Here is a 19,256-nt window from a genome sequence, read left to right as displayed (position 1 = left end):
GCCATTGGTGCCCAGCGGGCGGCCGCGGCTTCTACTGCGCATGCGCGAACTCGAACGCCGCGGCCGGCCCGGACCTAGTGCCCGTGTCCCTGCACAGGGCGGTGCACTGCGCCTGCGCCGGGACCATCGCGGCAGGGATCGAGGAGATCCCTGACAGGTGGAGACCACATTGCGGAATTCCCCACAAGCGCTGTACGCCATACTAGAACGAGGCGGTCACCGATACAGGGTTAATGTCAGTCCAAAGTGGAGCACTTTAATTACAAGCATTAATGCACTGAAAACGTTTCTTTCACAGTTTGGGACTATACATTTTTTTATGAACTCTGTTGGTCTTTTAAGTTTGCATTATTCTTGTTGGATATCATTTATATTACTTTGTTGGATATGCTCTTAGTATGTTGGGACAAGTGCAGCTCAGTTTTCTAAACATCTTCTCTCTGAGCCTTTCCTCTGCCTCTGTCTTCCACCAACTCTCTTTCCACACTCATCTCCTGAACTTTTTCTCTACCTAGACTCTCTTCCCCCAACTCTCGTACCATATTCTGTCTCTACCTAAAGCTGGCCACACATGGATTGACTTTTGACTGATTCCTGCTGAATTTACGACATTTGTTCTTTGTTCTCCTATTGGCAAAACAAAAGTTAACTTTTCAAATTATATTTGCTGAAGGAGCAGAGCAGACAATTCTCAGCCAAACATTCCTGCATCCAATCAGATGTGGGTACTGTTCAGGTATTTGGCAGATGAGGGTGCCAGCTGCAGAATAGAAATATCGGCACTTAAGATTTGTCCATCAACTAGCTTAATGTATGACTAGCTTAAACAATCTCCATCTCTAAGCTTTTCCTCTCCCTTTGCTGTATCTCTGCCCCTCTTTTCAGCCAACTCTCCACTCTCTGTCTCATCCTCTTCTCAAGCCCTCTCTACCTTCCTCTCTCTGATCTTTACCTCTACCTAGACTGTTTCTCTGCCTCTGTCTTCCCCAAACTCTGTCTCTTCCTCTTTCTAAGCAATCTCCATCTTCTTCTCTCTGAGCTAGACTGTATCTCTTCCCCTGTTATCCAGCAACTCACTTTCCATACTCTCTCCCCCTTCCCAAGCTCTCCTTGCATCCTTATCTCTGAGGTTTTTCCTAGGCTGTATCTCTCTCTATTCAATCAAATGTGGATACTGTTCAAGTATTTTAATAGCTGCAGGTGCCAGCTGTCAGAATGTAATTTCTAACACTGCAGATTCGTTCATCAATGCTGCTTACGTGTATGACCAGCCTAAGCAATGTCCATCTTCTTCGCTTTGAGCTTTTCCTCACCCTTGGCTGTATCTTCACCCAACTCTTTTTTCATACTCTGTCTCTTCTTTCCAAGCACTTTCCACCTTCCTCTCTCTGAGCTTTTCTTCTTCTTAGGCTATATTTCTTCTCTTGTCTTTCAACTCCTTTCTTAAACTCTGTCTCTTCCTAAGCTCTCTTGATCTTCTTCGCTTTGAACTTTTCTTCTCTACTGGCTATATCTCTGCCTGTTTTTTCACCCAAACTCTCTTTCCATACTCTGTGTCTTGCTCTTCCCAAGCTCTCTACATCTCATTTCCTCTAACTTATTTCTCTCCCTAGGCTGACCTTCTCATTTTCTGATTCTCTCTCTCCCTTTTTCCTTGTTCATCTAGCTCTCTCTCCACCTTTTTTTCCTTAACTTTCCCCCACTGTCTCTCCTTGGCTCTACCCACCTCTCTGTCCTTGACTTTCTCCACCTCTCTCTCATTGACTTTCCCCACCTTTCTCTTCTTAACTTTCCCCACTTCTCTCTCCTTCACTTTCTCCACCTTTCTCTCCTTCACTTTCCCCACCTCTCTCTCCTTGACTCTCCTCAACTGCAGGGGCGGACTGACCATTTGGAAACTTGGGCACTGCCCAAGGGCCCGGGGTCAATAGGGGGCCCCAAGAGATGCCCCTGGTACATTTTTCAAAGGCTTTTTGGAGTTTGGGCAAGGACACAGGGGCCCCATGATCCCCTATTGCCCGGGGGCCCCATGAGTTGTCAGTCCGCCCCTGCTCAACTGTCCCCACCTCTGTCTACATGACTCTCCCCAACTTTCTCTCTCTCTTTGACTCTCCTCGACTCTTTCTCCTTGATTCTCCCCACCTCTCAATCCGTTACTTTCTCTGCCTCTCTCTCTCTCTACCCGTGACTCTTCCCATCTCTCTCCTTGACTCTTCCCACCTCCTCCACCTTAACTCTTTTCAATTCTCTCTCCTCGCCTCCCTCTTCTTGACTCCCCACTTCTCTCACCCCTCTCTCCTTTATCTCTGTCATCTTCCTCTCTTTGCCTCTGTCATCTTTCTTGCTTCTCTCATGACATCCAAGAAAACCCCCATCTTCCCTCTTCCTTATGGTCTTCCCTTTTTCTTTCAATCTCCATCATAATCTGCCCCTCATCCATATCTCTCCTTTAATAACAGACTTCCCATCTCTTTTAACGGTCCTGTAGTCAGAGTGTTTCTAGAAACATGGCACATTCAGAGTGACATGAGCTAATCTTCCCTTACACAGAACGATGTCTCGAATGTAATGATTTGCAGACTGTCTTTATGAAGTGAGTGAGACCTGCGTTGGCACCTCCTGACCACATTATCCCTCACCAGACCCACACCGTATGTTATTATCTCTACACATTCACCTATAACGCCGGTCATACCCCACACTCGTCTCTTACCTGTTGTGCTGTTGTTTGGTGTTCCATACACACGAGACAGCCAGAGCAAAACAAGAAGAGTGCAACTGTGCGTCATCTGGAAAGACAAGCACAAAAATAAAAATCATTGGAGGAGATCCAATCACGTGGATGTGTGTTTTTCTGGAGAAAGAAAGATTAGATAGAAGATGGAGCATAATGGGTATAGCTGGCATTAGTCCTAACTGCCTTCAAACATATCTTGCATGGATCAAGTAAACCAGCCTTTCTCAACCTGTATAACATGCAGGAACCCATGAAATAATGACTATATCTACAGCTCGTGGTACATGAATGTGGTGACCAGAGGGAAGAATTCTCCTTACAATGGTGATCAGTAAGAAGAATGTCCCATACATTGATGGTCAGTGGGAAGAATGTCCCTTACATTGGTGGTCAGTGGGAAGATTGCCTCTTGCATTGGTGGTCAGTGGGAAGAATGTCCCTTGCATTGGTGGTCAGTGGGAAGTATGCTCCTTACATTGGTGGTCACTGAAAAGAATGCTCCTTACATTGGTGGTCACTGAAAACAATGCTCTTTACATTGGTGGTCAGTGGGAAGAATGCTCCTTATATTAGTGGTCAGGGGGGAAGAATGTTCCTTACATTGGTGGTCAGTGGAAAGAATGCCCCTTACATTGGTGGTCAGTGGAAAGAATGCCCCTTACATTGGTGATTAGTGGGAAGAATGCTCCTTACATTGGTGGTCAGTGGAAAGAATGCCCCTTACATTGGTGATTAGTGGGAAGAATGCTCCTTACATTGGTGATCAGTGGGAAGAATGCTCCTTACATTGGTGGTCAGTGGGAAGAATGCTCCTTACATTGGTGATCAGTGGGAAGAATGCTCTTTACATTGGTGGTCACTGAGAAGAATGCTCCTTACATTGGTGGTCACTGAGAAGAATGTTCCTTACATTGGTGGTCAGTGGAAAGAATGCCCCTTACATTGGTGATTAGTGGGAAGAATGCTCCTTACATTGGTGATCAGTGGGAAGAATGCTCCTTACATTGGTGATCAGTGGGAAGAATGCTCCTTACATTGGTGGTCACTGAGAAGAATGCTCCTTACATTGGTGGTCACTGAGAAGAATGCTCCTTACATTGGTGGTCACTGAGAAGAATGCTCCTTACATTGGTGGTCACTGAGAAGAATGCTCCTTACATTGGTGATCAGTGGGAAGAATGCTCCTTACATTGGTGGTCACTGAGAAGAATGCTCCTTACATTGGTGGTCAGCGGGAAGAATTCTGTTTACACATAGTTCAAAGAGCATTGGTTGCAGTGGTTATATATCTGAGAGTCAGAAATTGCTCATTGTTCAAGGATCCATTCACACCTTCCAAGGGAACCCTAGGGTTCCTCGCCACCCTGGTTGATAAATGCTGAAAAAGACCAATGATTTCTTCCAGAAAATAGCTAAAATTCTGCCAATAAAGTGGTCCTAGCATCAGGTATATTTTTCATGTGAAGTACGTGCCTGTTAAGTAATGTGTAAGTAACTCTTGTAAGTATCTATTACCTCCCACAACCAGGGTCACCATCTACTTCCTGGACTAAGATGTCAGTTAAGAGTTGACACAGCCAGGTATATTCTGGTGCCTGTGTTCTTGTCTGTGTTCACAAATGTCTGACACAGATCAGTCACTTCTGCAGTCTCTCACCTTGTGACCTGCTACAAAGTTAAAATTACAATTTGATCAGTGGGGGAGAAGAGACTGGAAAAATGCTTCATCCTGCCTGCAGCAGACTGATGACATAATCTCAGCCTAGATAAAGTCACCAGAGTAGGGTTGCCCACCAGTCTGTAAATTTATGGAGAATTTGTAATAATCATCTGATTTACAAACTGTCCGTAAATATTCTTTACGGAGAGCCACTGACCATAAAAATATGGCTGCAGGCTGGCTTCGAGCTGAAAATGCAGGCTCAGGCAGAGCTTGGGTGGGCTCAGATGGGAGGTGGGCATGTGGTGACGTCATGTCGCTGCTTAGCACCAATTATGAATTGCAGCAGGACTAGAGGGTAAGCTGGGACTTGGAAGCAGGATTGCTGCTGACCGCCACCCGGGACTATCACTGGAGGACTGGATGTGGTCTGGATTCTGGAGAAGAAGATTACAGAGGTGGTGAGAGGAAGAACTGCTACAAGAACTGTGTATGACTGCCCTGCACTGCACCCAAGAGAGCAATGAAGGAGGTCAATGACAGCCTCAGCCTCCAGCCAGGCCACACAAAGTCTGTGTGTGTGTGGAAAGGGGGGGGGGTCACTTTCCCCCTTAAACCAGTGACCCCAGAGTTCCCCTTTACATCTGAGTTCCCCTTTACATCTGGGTCCACAGAGTTCCCCCTTGCACTGTAAGGGGGAATTCTGCAGACTCTAATGTATGGGGGTACTTTGTGGACTTTTGTGTAAGGGAGGGGGGGCTCTGGTGACCACCAGAGACCCCCTAACATCAGAGTTACCCTTTAAATCAAAGTCCACAGAGTTCCCCCTTGCACTGTAAGGGGGATCTGCAGACTTTGATGTAAGGGGGAACTCTGTGGACTCTTGTTTAATGGAGGGGGATCTGATAACCACCAGAGACCCTCTTACATCAGAGTTCCCCTTTACATCCCAGTCTGCAGTGGTCCCCTTTACATCAAGACTTGAGACTCATCCGTATCTGCTGATCCTGTACAATATAAAAAAGAGAGGAAGACGCCTCTAAGTGCAGTATTGACAAGTTATTAATAATCAATAAATAAATTGCACTTACAAGATAAATAGTTAAAAAGACTGATCGTGTGGTGTAATAAAATCCAGGTGGGACATCCAGCCGTCCAGAAGCAAACTCTGTCTATAGGATCAGGAAGTAGAGCCCAAGATGTGCCTGTGCATCAAAAATGAGGCTTGGAGAGCAGAGTCGGATGTAGGAGGTGAAGGGGGCGGTAATGCATTTCGGAGCATGCTCAGTAGGCTCCTTCTTCAGACCTTCTTACACCACATGATGAGTCTTTTCAACTATTTATCTTGTAAGTGCAATTTATCTATTGTTTATTAATAAATTGTCAATACTGCACTTAGAGGCGCCTTCTTTTTTATGTTACTGCATTAGAGCCTTGCTTCCACTCTAAGAAGAGCTGCCTCAGTGTTACTGCTCCCATCCATCCATCCATCCCTGATATCCATCTGGCACCTTTATCCTACAGCTACAGAGGTTGGGCTCTAACAAGCGCACCCTATATAATATACAGATCCTGTACAATATCCTGCTCTCTCTCACTCTCAATACAGCTGCTAACCTCTCCTCTACTCTCCCACAACATGTCACCCCCGAACAAAGCTGATGACATTGGCAGCAAACTGGATAAATTCCGACATAAAGAGGGAAACACTATGGGGGAAGATGGCGCCATCCCTTCCTCTGCGAGGGAACTTGTAAACGTCGATACTAACAAGGTGTTGGAGACGATCTCCACCTGCCAGAGTTCCCTGACCTGTAAAATTGAAGAGGTAAAGATTGATATCTAACAGTACAAAAAATGGCTACTTCCCCAGTCTATAACTTCCCTTCACAGCAAGCAGCACATGGAAGGGCGACGCAGGTCAAACAACAAAAAAATGAAAAGATTGATATCTCCCTCATCCGTCAAGACCTACAAAAGCTTTGGGAACAGGTCACGGAGGTGGAAACATGCCTCAGCCACGTGGAGGATGACCTGCCGCCATTACAGGCTACCACTGAACACCTACAGCACCAACGTGTTGCAGAAGCAAGACGATAAGGAAAATAGGCTGCGGAGGTGTAATCTTCGATTCGTGGGCCTACCCGAGGGCACAGAGGGCTCGGATCCAGCTACTTTTCTAGAACCATTGTTTGCCACCGCCTATGGCAGGTCAGCGTTCTCCTCTACCTTTGTGGTGGAATGGGCATATTGCCCAACTTATAGGCCTCTGCTAAAAGGAGCACCACCACGCACATTTATAGCCAAGTTCTTGAACTACCGTGATCGTGACACCATCCTGCATCTTACCAGAGAAAAAGGAAACACTCCTTTTCAAAATGTCAATATTGCAGTGTTCCCCGACTTCTCTGCTGAGGTGCAAACACGCAGAGCGCAATTCGTGGAAGCCAAGCGTCAACTCCGGATCCGTCATATTTCCTACGCTATGATATTCCCTGACAGACTTCGAGTTGTGGGTGACAACAAGGATCACTTCTTTCACGATCCAGAATCGGTGATGGCCTGGCTGGAACACCAAGAAGCACCGGGCCCTGCATTGGCCTGACTTCCTGGGACATCTTTCTTGACTCTGCTCCATTTTTCTCCGCTCCCGCATACGTTTATGTCTTGCAGTCTGTTATGGCCAATCTCAAATTTTTGACGTAGAACATCCGTGGTATGACAGCAAGGCCTAAGCGAACTGCAGTATTATCCCACCTAAAATCTTTGAAAGCTGATGTGGCAGTCCTTGTGGAAACCCACATCACTAGCCAGGATCAATTAAAAACCCTGGATTGGGTGGGTATACCAGGCCCCTTTACTTCTCTAATTCTCGAGGTGTTGACATACAGCTCTTAACCTTGCACTCGGACCCACAGGGTAGGTTTCTTTTTCTACATGCAATGCTTAATGGTTTAGAAATGTTGATACTGGCCTACTATATCCCCCCCCTTTCCAGTTCGCAGTGTTAACTGAAGGCTTGGCGTTTATGGCTCAACACCCCGCAGTGCCCACGGTGTGGTTGGGGGATATCAATATGATTATAGACCCCATTCTTGATAAAGTGGATCCTAGCCCTTCTATCCATACCCCTTCTTGGATTACTAGATTTGGTAAACTTTTGACAGAATTTGTAATAGTGGACATACCTACCCCCCATGACTAAAGCTTACTCCTACTTTTCCACTTCCCATACCACTATGTCCCGTATAGATTTTATATTTCTATCTAAACCACTTTTACCTAATCTAGTGGAGATGGGTTTTGCCCCTCAGGTGTTACCTGGTCATTCCCCATATGCGCTTACGCTTTGACAACCCTCTTCCCTATCCACTTATATGTGGAGACTGAACCCCTTTTGGTTGACCATCCTCCCTGATTTGGAATGCATGCAGTCCAACTGGGACTATTTTTTTTACTGACATTGAGGGTTCGGCCAACTACGGGACAGTATGGGACTCCTTTAATCAGCATCCAGCATCTCAAGGTACAAGGCTGCATCCAGGCTAGTTATTCAGCAGGCAGAGGAATGCCTGCTTGACCTAGAACACTCTTTTCAGACAGACCCCTTAGCTGAGGCCGCTTCCCTAATGAAATTGCAGGCTTGCCTGGTTAATCACCTGCTTTTTGTGAAGACTAAACAAAACATCTTTTTAGGTAGACAGCGAATATTTGAACATGGGGAGCAAGCCGATTGGTTATTGGCATATCTGGCACATCTGGATCTCAGGCCCCCTACTGTGATCTCCCTGCGGGATGCCTCTGGCACTCATATCACTGACCTGGATCTGGTGGCGAAGGAGTTTCAAAGCTTCTTTTCCACACTACTCCTCCACTATTACTTGCACCCACACTGAGCTAATCAATTTTTTACAAGCCATACCTTTTCCCTCTCTCACCCCCTCTCAAACTGCTAATTTGGAAGCCCTCATCTCTATCGAACACATAACTGAAGCCATAGACAACTTATCTCCCTCTAAAGCACCGGGCTCTGATGGACTCCCATTGGAGTTTTACACTCAATTCCAGGACTCCCTCACTTACACATTGTATCAGCATACATATAAATCTGCCTCTCTTCCACAGTCGATGGGAGAAGCACTGACAGTCCTTATACCTAAACCCAGCAATGACCTTCTACTCCCCGAGTCATACCGTCCTATCTCTCTCCTACAGCTCGATATTAAGATCTTGGCCAAGGCCCTAGCCCTGCGTTTAAACAAAATAATTTTACATCTAATCCAAATAGATCAGGTCGGGTTCATGCCAGCTAAAAACATGACATTTATTCTACGGAGGCTCTTTATGAACCTACAAGCTTCACATGACCACGTAGGCTCCAGGGTTGGTGTCTCACTTGATGCTGCTACAACGTCCAACTCATTGGAGTGGAAGTAATTATGGGAATGTTTATGCAGATTCAGGTTTGGGCCCAAATTTATTAAATGGCTTCAATTACTTTATCATGCTTCAACGGCCAGGGTCATGGTTGGTGGTCAAGTGTCTGATTCCTTTCACCTTTCTAGAGGCACGCGTCATGGATGTCCTCTCTCCCCCTTGTTATATGCCTTAGCAGTGGAACCGTTAGCCATAGCTCTACGAACGCACCCCGAAATTCGTGGTCTGCGCTCTGGTCAGCTAGTAGAAACTGTGAGCTTATATGCGGATGACATGCTCATGTACCTGCAAGATGCGGGCCCTTCTCTTAAGACTGCCCTTGGTCTTATAGACAACTTTTGACAATTTTTGGACCTCAAAATAAATTGGGGGAAGTCTCAGATTCTCCCACTGGACATTGGTGTTCCTACTGAGGCCGCTTTTCCTTTACTCAGAGTAAGTGCTATTACATATCTTGGGGTTGTGATTTCTCATGCAGCTGAGGATTATCTTCGGCTCAACCTGAAACCTCTCTACCCGATATTGAAGTCCAAAGGACATGCCTGGGCTCGACTTCCTTTAGGGGTTATGGGTTATATTAACTTGATTAATATGGTGCTCCTGCCTAAAATTCTTTATATTCTCTGGAATGCACAGGTATATTTACCATTGTGCATCTGCAAGTCTCTTGATCCTCTTTTAATACCTTTGTATGGGCCAATACACAACATAAACTATTGTGGCACGCTCTCAAAAATCCTACGCACCTGGGGGGGGGGGGGGGCAGCGCTCCCTGATTTTAACCTCAACTATTTAGCTGCCCAACTGTTTTATTTTTTCCACTTAGATGAAGGACATAAAGACCGTTATCTTGCCTTGGTATGTGCTCCAGCCTTCTCTTGTTCTACTCATCCCTTTCAACTCCTATTAAAGGGCATGCGGGACCCCTCAATTATGGGTAGCCATAAGGGGTTGCTGTACCACCACTGAAAGATCTGGTCACTAGCCTCCTGTAAGTTGCAAACCCCTTCTATACCCGCCCACACCCCTCTATGGGACAACCCGAGCCTCCCTGAGTTGCTCACTCTCCCTGATTTGCAGCTACGGATCAACAGAGGGATTCTGTATGTTTCTCAGGTGTTCACCAGTTCTGGCATTAAACCCTTTCAAGACCTTAAATCAGAATTTGACCTCCCCAACTTTATGCTCTTCCAATATCTCCAGCTCCAACACGGTCTGCATGCCCAGTTCGGTGAATCTATCCCACATCTGGACTCTACATACCTTATGGATGGGATTCTGCGTACAGAATCCCAAAAACTTACATCCGCATTCTACAATGCCCTTCTTCTACCTCCTGCATCAACCTTGGCATATCAACTTAAATCCCAATGGGAGGCGAACGAGGAGGAGCTGGACGATGAGATGTGGGAAGAGGTGTTAACTTCGAGCAGATTTGTCTTCCCAAAATTGTCAGACCATCTCACCCAGCTGTAAATACCTCATAAAACCTACCTATATGGCTATCTAGATACTGACCACAATATAGTCCACTCTGTCCTAGATATAAGGTTTTCCATTGGTACCTTTTTTCATCTTATATGGTCTTGCTCACTTCAGGGATACTGGATTAAGGTGGTTGGGTTCCTCCATGATAAAATGGGTTTGCCCCTTATTCTATACCATAAGCAGTGTTTACTGGGTCTTCTCCTTGACTCGGAAACCGACAAATTTCAGACTATTTTTTTCACAGGAAACTCTCTTTATGGCCAGATTACTAATTGCTCGAACTTGGCTTCGAACACTGCCGCCTACAATCCCGCAATGGATTGCTGCAATAAATAGCATATTACCATATAAGAAGGTTATCTACAATATATACATAGAGGATGCCCTATAAAATATCATAACATTTAGGATAAGTGGCTTGACTCTGCATCCACCGGCATTGTGGAGGAGGACATGTCATTATAGTGTGTTCTTCTGTTATGTGCATCTACCCATGTAGTATTGGTGCCATGTTAGATGGACTTTGTTAGCTTCATACTACTTGCCTATGGCAAGTATTCTTCTTGATTGGGTAATTGTACTTTTTGCCATTATACTGATCTCGTTTTTGTTTGCTGTATGATGTGGTTACATATCTTCCTCTTTTAATAAAGAGTTTGCTTATTTAACACCTTCCCACCCCGCCTATAGCAGATTGACGGCTGGGCGGGACACTCGCCGTTGTGACTGGGTATCATATGACATCCTATCAAAATGAGCCACGCAGCCTTTCACCAGCTGTGCCACTGGGACACAGCCGATGACATATCATTACACCGGCCCATTGCCAGTGTCATGTGACCGCTGTGACCAATCACAGCAGATCACATCAATTGTATACAATGGATGGTTTCCTGCCATGCCATCCATTGTATACAATTCTATTGTTAGCTGAGCTGTGACTGGTCAAGGCAGTCACATGATACAGACAGGGCCAATCACAGCCTATCTGTATCACGTGATCAGCTTTGCTCAATCACAGCTAATCACAACAAAAGACTGAATGAATCAGTTTCATTCAGTAACAATGATTGCAAATATCAATTAAATACATCGGTATTAGCAATCATAATGTGTTAAAAAAAAAAAATCCTGATCACTTGCCCAGAGTAGTTCAATGTTACTATGGTGACATTGTATTGCTTTGGTCATAGTATGCTGAAAAATAAAATAGTAAATAAAAAAAAAAATGTAATAAAAAATAAAATAATAGAAACATTTGAAAAAAAATACAAATTCAATTATTATTATTTTCACCAAAGAAATGTAGCAGAATACATTTTGACCTAAATTTATGTAGAAATGTTATTTATTTGCAAAATGTTATAGCAGAAACGATGGAAAGTGTGTTTTTTTTTTTTTTTCAAACGTTTCAGGTGTTTTTTGTTTTATTTAGCGAAAAAAGAAACAACTCAGTGGTGATTAAATACCACTAAAAGAAAGTTCTATTAATGTGAAAAAAAATTATAAAAATGTCATATGGGTACAGTGTTGCATGACTGCGCAATTGTCATTCATAGTGCAACAGCGCTGAAAGCTGAAAATTGGCCTGGGCAGGAAGGGGGTACAAGTGCCCAGTATTAAATTGGGTAAAAAAAAAAGAAAATTTTTCTTTGTTTCTGTTATAAAATTTTGCAAATAAATATCTAGGCCAAAATGTATCCTGCTACATTTCTTTGGTATAAATAACCCAAATCAGAGTATATTATTTTGTCAGTGTGAAAGTTATAGAATATATATATATTGCTCAATACTGATGTCTTGACGGTGATCTAATTTTTTGCAGCACTAAAATGCCAGGATAGTACAAATACCCCCCCCCCCCCCCCCCCAATGACCCCTTTTTGTCAAGTAACCAGTCTACGGTATATATTAAGAAGTTTTTTGAAGTTGTAATTTTTCGTCACAATTTTTTGGAAAATTTAGAAATTAAGATTTTTAATGAATGAAACCTATTCATCCTGTGTGTACTATCGTGAAGCTGTAAATGGCCACAGCTATCACATGGTACAGATGCACTGTGATTGGCCCTATCTGTACCATGTTGTGACCAATCATAGAATTCAACACAATAATACACATTGAATGGCTATGAATGGAAGCCATCTGATCTGCTGATCTTGGTCACAGAGATCACATGTTGCTGGCCCGGTACACTGATATGTCATCCGCTTTGCCCGGTGGACACAACGGGTGATGGATCGCACGGCCCCTGGGTCACACCTGAGGCACGATCCTGGGACGTTATATGATGTACACTCAGAATAGCAGCTCGGTCGTCATGTCACTAAATGCTGAGTTTTTGGTGCACCTCCCCACTGAAATGAATGGAAAATGCACTAAAAAAATGCACCACAGTTGTGTTCTTGTTGCACTTTTCGAGTCACATGTCCATGTTTCACAGGTACATGATTAGAGTTAGGAAACCAGAAAATGCACCAAAAATGCATACATTTTACAGCATTTTTTTCAATGGAGTAGTGTGAAAGAGCTCTTATATAGGACCAACAGCAAGTGTAATGCAGAATTGCAGCCTTAGGGGCTAGCTCACACTAAGTGCAGTCCAATGCATTTTTATTCTGCATCAGAAACGCATGGGCAATAGTTAACATGGATTCCAATGACCCTAGTTCACACCAGTGCAGTGCATTCCAGTGCAATCAACAAAAGTAGAACATGTTGTATATGAAATGTCACCCCTGATCTAGCTAATTTGTACTCGGTGAATTTGCTACCAATGCTCAGTAGTTTGAAAACCAACTTTCAAAAAATGGCATTCCTTAGCCCTGACCTGTAATGCCATAAAAATGACGGTCCTACCGCGGATCCTTCACCTACTTCAAGCCATGACAGTGCACATCCCTCATGCCTTTTTCCAGAAGCACTGCTCTCTATTTAGAGATTTTATCTGGTCCCACAAGGCCCCTAGGCTTAGCCTCCATCTTCTCTCCTTGTCTAAGGTGAGAGGAGGTGTTGGTTTTCTGGAAGTTTTCAGATATTATAGAGCTGACCACTTCTCGAGGGTTGTGGACTGGCAATGCAATGAGGATCTTAAACAGTGGGTGGCTATGGAGTTTAAAGATGCCTCCCTCCCTCAAGTGTCCACCCCATGGATTGCTTATAAATTCCCCGGAAACATGATGTCTCATCCACTTGTTGATCTCACACTGGAAGTAGCGAGGTCGGTATTTCGGACGACCACCATGTCGCCGCAGCCTTCTTCCCGTACTCCAATTGTTGGCAACCTGGATTTTACTCCGGGCATGAGCAGCAGAATACTGCGGATATTGGCAAATCAAGAGAAACCTCACTTGGTTGACGTTTGGCCAAGGGGAGGACTTCTCCCCCCCCCCCCACTCTGAGCTTTCTGGGTTGAGGGACTCCCCTTTGGATGAGTTGAGCTCTATTCATCTTAGGTATTTCTTACAAACATTTCAAAGGGTACATTATGTCCCATGACTCTTCACTCCCTTTGAAGCGCTATGTAGAAAGAAGGAACCCTCAAGGCACATGTTATCTCTGTTGTATAGTTACCTTGAGGCCCCGGCTGGTGAAGAACGACCATGCTTTGTTCGTTGCAGGGAGACTGATCTGGAGATACAGTTAACGCACCAACAAGTGGACAAAATGTATCAGTTGGCTCATAAAGCCTCCATAGCTAATCAATACCAGGAGGTGGTCTACAAGATCTTATCTAGATGGTACAGAGGACCTTATGTTCTTCATAAGATGGACAGTGCTGTTTCTTATGTATGTTGGTCCTGTCAGGCAGAGGTGGTCACCTTCTTCCACATCTTTTGGTCCTGTCCTTATATCATTCCTTTTTGGGAGGGTGTGACATCTACTATACAGCACTTATCCTCTGTTGACCTGAAAAACAACCCCGCTGCATGTTTATTGCACCTAACTGAGAGGCCCCTTTGGAAATATAAGAAAACCCTAACCATGCAACTTCTTAATTCAGCTAAGGCATGCATTCCTGCCTTGTGGAGACAACCACCATCTAGAGTCCTGTGGTATGCTAAAATTGAGGACATTCATCACATGGAAGAACTGACTGCCACTCTTCATAATGCGGAAGGAACAATTTTGTGACAAGTGGAAACCCTGGAGATGTTTCACGTGTACGGATGCCTACTTGCGGGAGGTCACCCGTACTGAGGCTGCTCTGAGTGATAACCAATAGATCTCCAGATTTGGTGAACCAGATATCTTTCAGACGTACTCTGCTATAGTTTGCTTCGTCTGCACTGCATCGTTCCACCCCGTCCCCTTCTTGCCCCCCACTTTTTTTTTCTCTCTTTTTTACTCTCCCCCTCTATTGCCTATTTTCTCCTCTTCTGCTTGTACTGTTCCTTTGTTATTCTGTCTTCTCAGGTGCTTGACCTTCTCTAGTGGTGCTCTGTGAGTTGGTCTCTCCTCAGGAGTACATTTCCAGAGGCTGATATCTGGAACTCGGCTAACGTGTTGTTTTGACAGACTAGCATTGCTCGCTATTCCTCGGGGCCCATTGGTCCCGTTGTATCAGTTGAATTCATAATGTTCCTCGCAAAGCAGAAAGGAGACTGTTTGTTTATATCCACCTGAGGATGCAGTCACGTGTTTGTATTTTTTTTTCAGTTTGGACGTATACGTGCTAAATGTTGGCTGCATTTTCTGTTTTCTGGAAATGTTCTTGATGATACTTTGTATTTTATATCTGAAGCTTTGCCATAAATAAAAAAAAAAAAAACAACAAACAAACATGTTCTGTATGGAACGCATCTAGGACACAGCAAAATGCATCAAAAACGCACTGGGATGCACACGTCCAGGGGCGGACTGACAACTCATGGGGGCCCCAGGCAATAGGGGATCATGGGGCCCCTGTGTCCTTGCCCAAACTCAAAAAAGCCTATGAAAAAGGTACCAGGGGCATCTCATGGGGCCCCCTACTGACCCTGGGCCCTCGGGCAGTGCCCGAGTTTCCAAATGGTCAGTTCGCCCCTGCACACGTCCTCAATTGAGATGAATAAAAAGAAAGGGGGAAAGCAGCGGAGCGCAACAAACACGTGCATGCAGCGACGCATCTGGAACGCAGGAATTGTGGTGTGAACCAACCCTGGTATCACTTGAGGCAAGGTTCACATCCATGCCTGTGTATTTGATGTTTTTTTATAGGTGTATTGTTTATCGAGAGGGATTGTATAAATGGAATTTATAGAAACTACAAACACAAAATAGTAAGATCAATGTCCCTTTATTTGACATTACATCACATCTAGACAATTGGATAACCAAGCCCCTTGAGGTATTCACTGGGTTTCCAGCCTGCTGGTAGTCTTTGCACCCCCATACCTGACCCCTGGAGTGTCTCTTCCCCTGCCCAGGATTCAGAGGAGGCCTTCTCCTGTTGACTGAAGGGTCCACTGCTGTCTGGTGCCTAATGGTCTTTTTTGTAAGTGCTAAATTCTCTAACAATCTTACAATGTTTAATTATCCTATGATTTGTCATGTGTCTAAGTATATGGTGTCTTTTTTAGATATATAATTAGCCCCTGAGGAAGCGACTGTCATTGCGAAACATGTCGGGTGCTCTTTCCAAGTTCTTGAATGTTCCTTACCCTCCCATAGGATCACTTTGGTGGTAACTTTTACACTGTATCACTGGTTGTCATTCTTTTATTATTATTACAGGTACTTACTGTTTATAGCGCCATCAATTCATGCAGTGGTTTACATATATATTGTACATTCACATCAGTCCCTAACCCTCAAGGGGTTCATACTTACACATACTAGGGACAATTTAGACAGGATCCAATTAACCTACCAGCATGTCTTTGGAGTGTGGGAGGAAACCGGAGTACCCCGAATAAACCCACTCAGGTACAGGGAGAACATGTAAACTCCAGGCAGGTGGTGCCATGGTTGGGATTCAAACCAACGACCCGAGTACTACCAGGCGGAACTGCTAACCATTTAGCCACTGTGCTGCCCTTTTGAATATGTGGTGGACTTTGGGACATTCATTGTGGGTATACTGCACAACTACATTGTATCCAATTGTCTATATGTGATGTAATGTCAATAAAGGAACATTGATCTTACTATTTGTGTATGTAGTTTCCGTGCCTACAAAGTCCATTATACAATCCCTCTCGATAAACAATGTATACTAGGACATGGCACTGTTGTATGTATTGGGTGTGACCTATATCACCCGAGGGTTACCCCGCGCTTCTTCATCATATTCTTTTTCCAGGTGTAGTTCGCTTTTTATTTGGCACGTTTTTGATGCGTTTTGTATTTTTGGGGAAGTGTTGCTAGGAGAAGGTGCCTGTTGTCATCAAGAAAATCTCACATACATGCTTTTTCAAGCTTTTTTGATGCAATTCTGTTCCAAGTCTACGGCGCCAAAAACACACCATGCTGTGTGTAAAAAATTCCTTGCACCTTTCCAAAAAACGCATTGCAGGAAACTGCAAAGATGTGAACAAGACCCATAGGAAATATGGTGAAATGGGTTGTCGTGCGTTTCTATGGATCTGCATAGATGTGAACCTAGCCTGAAATAGTTTGTTGGGCCAAGCTAGTCCAGACAAACTATTTACATCACATGGCTATGCATCGATGTGTGTGCACTGACTGCTGGGAACAGTAGTTTGAGCGGAGCAGTGAACGGGACAGCAACAAACATGCATTTCTCGCAACCACTAAGACTCTATTCACATTAGGGCATTCCAAATCACGGGAGGAACCGCCACTACCCGGAAATACAAAATCACGTATATATACATGATTTTGCGCACCCGTGACGCTGTGTATATTAACCACTTGCCCTCTGGAAGATTTACCCCCCTTCATGAACAGGCCACTTTTTGTGATACTGCGTTGCATTATTTAACTGAAAATTGCGCGGTCATACAACACTGTACATAAATTAAATTTATTACATTTTTTTCACGCATATAACGCTTTCTTTTGGTGGTATTTGATCACCTCTGTTTTGTTTTGGGTTTTTTTGCGCTACAAACAAAAAAAGACTGAAACTGGAAAAAAAAATGTTTACTTTCTGTTATAAACATATCCAATAAAAAAAAATTTAAAAATCAAATTTTTTAGTAAATTCAGGCCAAAATGTATTCTGCTATATATTATTGGTAGAAAAAATTCTAACAAGTGTATATTGATTGGTTTGCGCAAAAGTTATAGCAGCTACAAACTATGGTATACAGTGGATATAAAAGTCTACACACCCCTGTTAAAATGTCAGGTTTCTGCGATGTAAAAATATGAGACATAATTTCAGAACTTTTTCCACCTATAATGTGAGCTATAAACTGTACGACTATAAGGGGGGGGAGTAAACAATAAAAACTAAAATAATGTGGTTGCATAAGTGTACACACCCTCTTATAACTGGGGATGTAGCTGTGTTCAGAATAAGGCTGGCCATACATTATACAATTTTCTTGAGAATTTTGCTTTAGATTTACCAAAAACCATATAATAGGAGGTCAAACCTAAAGAACACTTTCAATTGTATCCAATTAGGCAGACCCTTGCACTACATAGTTAAAGGTAAATCTAAATGAAATTGGGCAGAAACTAGACCGAAAATTGTATCGTGTATGGCCAGCCTTAAGGAATCACATTCAAAATCATGTTAAATAGGAGTCAGTACACACCTGCCATCATTTAAAGTGCCTCTTCAAATAAAGTTCAACTGTTCTAGTAGGTCTTTCATGACATTTTCTTAAACGCATCCTACAGCAAAAGCCATGGTCTGCAGCAGGGGCGGACTGACAACTCATGGGGCCCCGGGCAATAGGGGATCATGGGGCCCCTGTGTCCTTGCCCAAACTCAAAAAAGCCTATGAAAAAGGTACCAGTGGCATCTCATGAGGCCCCCTACTGACCCCGGGCCCTCGGGCAGTGCCCAAGTTTCCAAATGGTCAGTCTGCTCCTGGTCTGCAGAGAGCTTCCAAAGCATCAGAGGGATCTCATTGTTAAAAGGTATCAGTCAGGAGAAGGGTACAGAAGAATTTCCAAGGCAATAGCTATACTTAGGAACACAGTGAAGACAGCCATCATCAAGTGGAGAAAATATGGCGCAAACAGTGACATCACCAAGAACTGGACGCCCCTCCAAAATTGATGAAAATACGGGAAGAAAACTGGTCTGGGAAGCTGCCAAGAGGCCTCCAGCAACATTAAAGGAGCTGCAGGAATATCTGGCAAGTACTTCCTTCCTCCTGCTGGTGATCCTTCTAGTGATATAAAGATCTACAGTATATAGAGGAATCAGGACCTCCTTCCTCCTGCCGGTGACCCCTCTAGTGATATAAAAATCTATATAGGGGAATCAGGATCTCGTTCGTCCAGCCGGTGACCCCACTAGTGATATATAGATCTATATAGAGGAATCAGGACCTCCTTCCTCCTGCCGGTGATCCCTCTAGTGATGTAAAGATCTATATAGAGGAATCAGGTCCTCCTTCATTTCTGCTGGTGACCCCTCTAGTGATGTAAAGATCTATATAGAGGAAACAGGACCTCCTTCCTCCTGCTGGTGACCCCTCTAGTGATGTAAAGATCTATATAGAGGAAACAGGACCTCCTTCCTCCTGCTGGTGACCCCTCTAGTGATATAAAGATCTATATACAGTGGGGCAAAAAAGTATTTAGTCAGCCACCAATTGTGCAAGTTCTCCCACTTAAAAAGATGAGAGAGGCCTGTAATTGGCATCATAGGTAGACCTCAACTATGAGAGACAAAATGAGAAAACAAATCCAGACAATCACATTGGCTGATTTGGAAAGAATTTATTTGCAAATTATGGTGGAAAGTAAGTATTTGGTCACCTACAAACAAGCAAGATTTCTGGCTCTCACAGACCTGTACCTTCTTCT

At 44.0% G+C, this 19,256-nt stretch overlaps 1 protein-coding gene across 2 annotated transcripts in view; it reads right to left on the bottom strand.

The window, feature by feature from the left end:
* The window catches only part of GABBR1 (gamma-aminobutyric acid type B receptor subunit 1), a 291,334-nt gene that overhangs the window by 241,851 nt on the left and 30,227 nt on the right, over positions 1-19,256 (bottom strand). For both annotated transcript variants that reach the window (XM_089660238.1, XM_089660239.1), the window contains exon 3: positions 2,714-2,789. In XM_089660238.1, coding sequence (XP_089516364.1) covers positions 2,714-2,789 — 76 coding nt within the window. The remainder of the gene's footprint in view (positions 1-2,713; positions 2,790-19,256) is intronic.

This window comes from Staurois parvus, unplaced genomic scaffold (genome assembly GCF_062004578.1).
Source record: "Staurois parvus isolate SC_StPar_1 unplaced genomic scaffold, SC_StPar_1.0 ptg001220l, whole genome shotgun sequence".
NCBI lineage: Eukaryota > Metazoa > Chordata > Amphibia > Anura > Ranidae > Staurois > Staurois parvus.
This window is presented reverse-complemented; position numbering and strand designations above follow the sequence as displayed.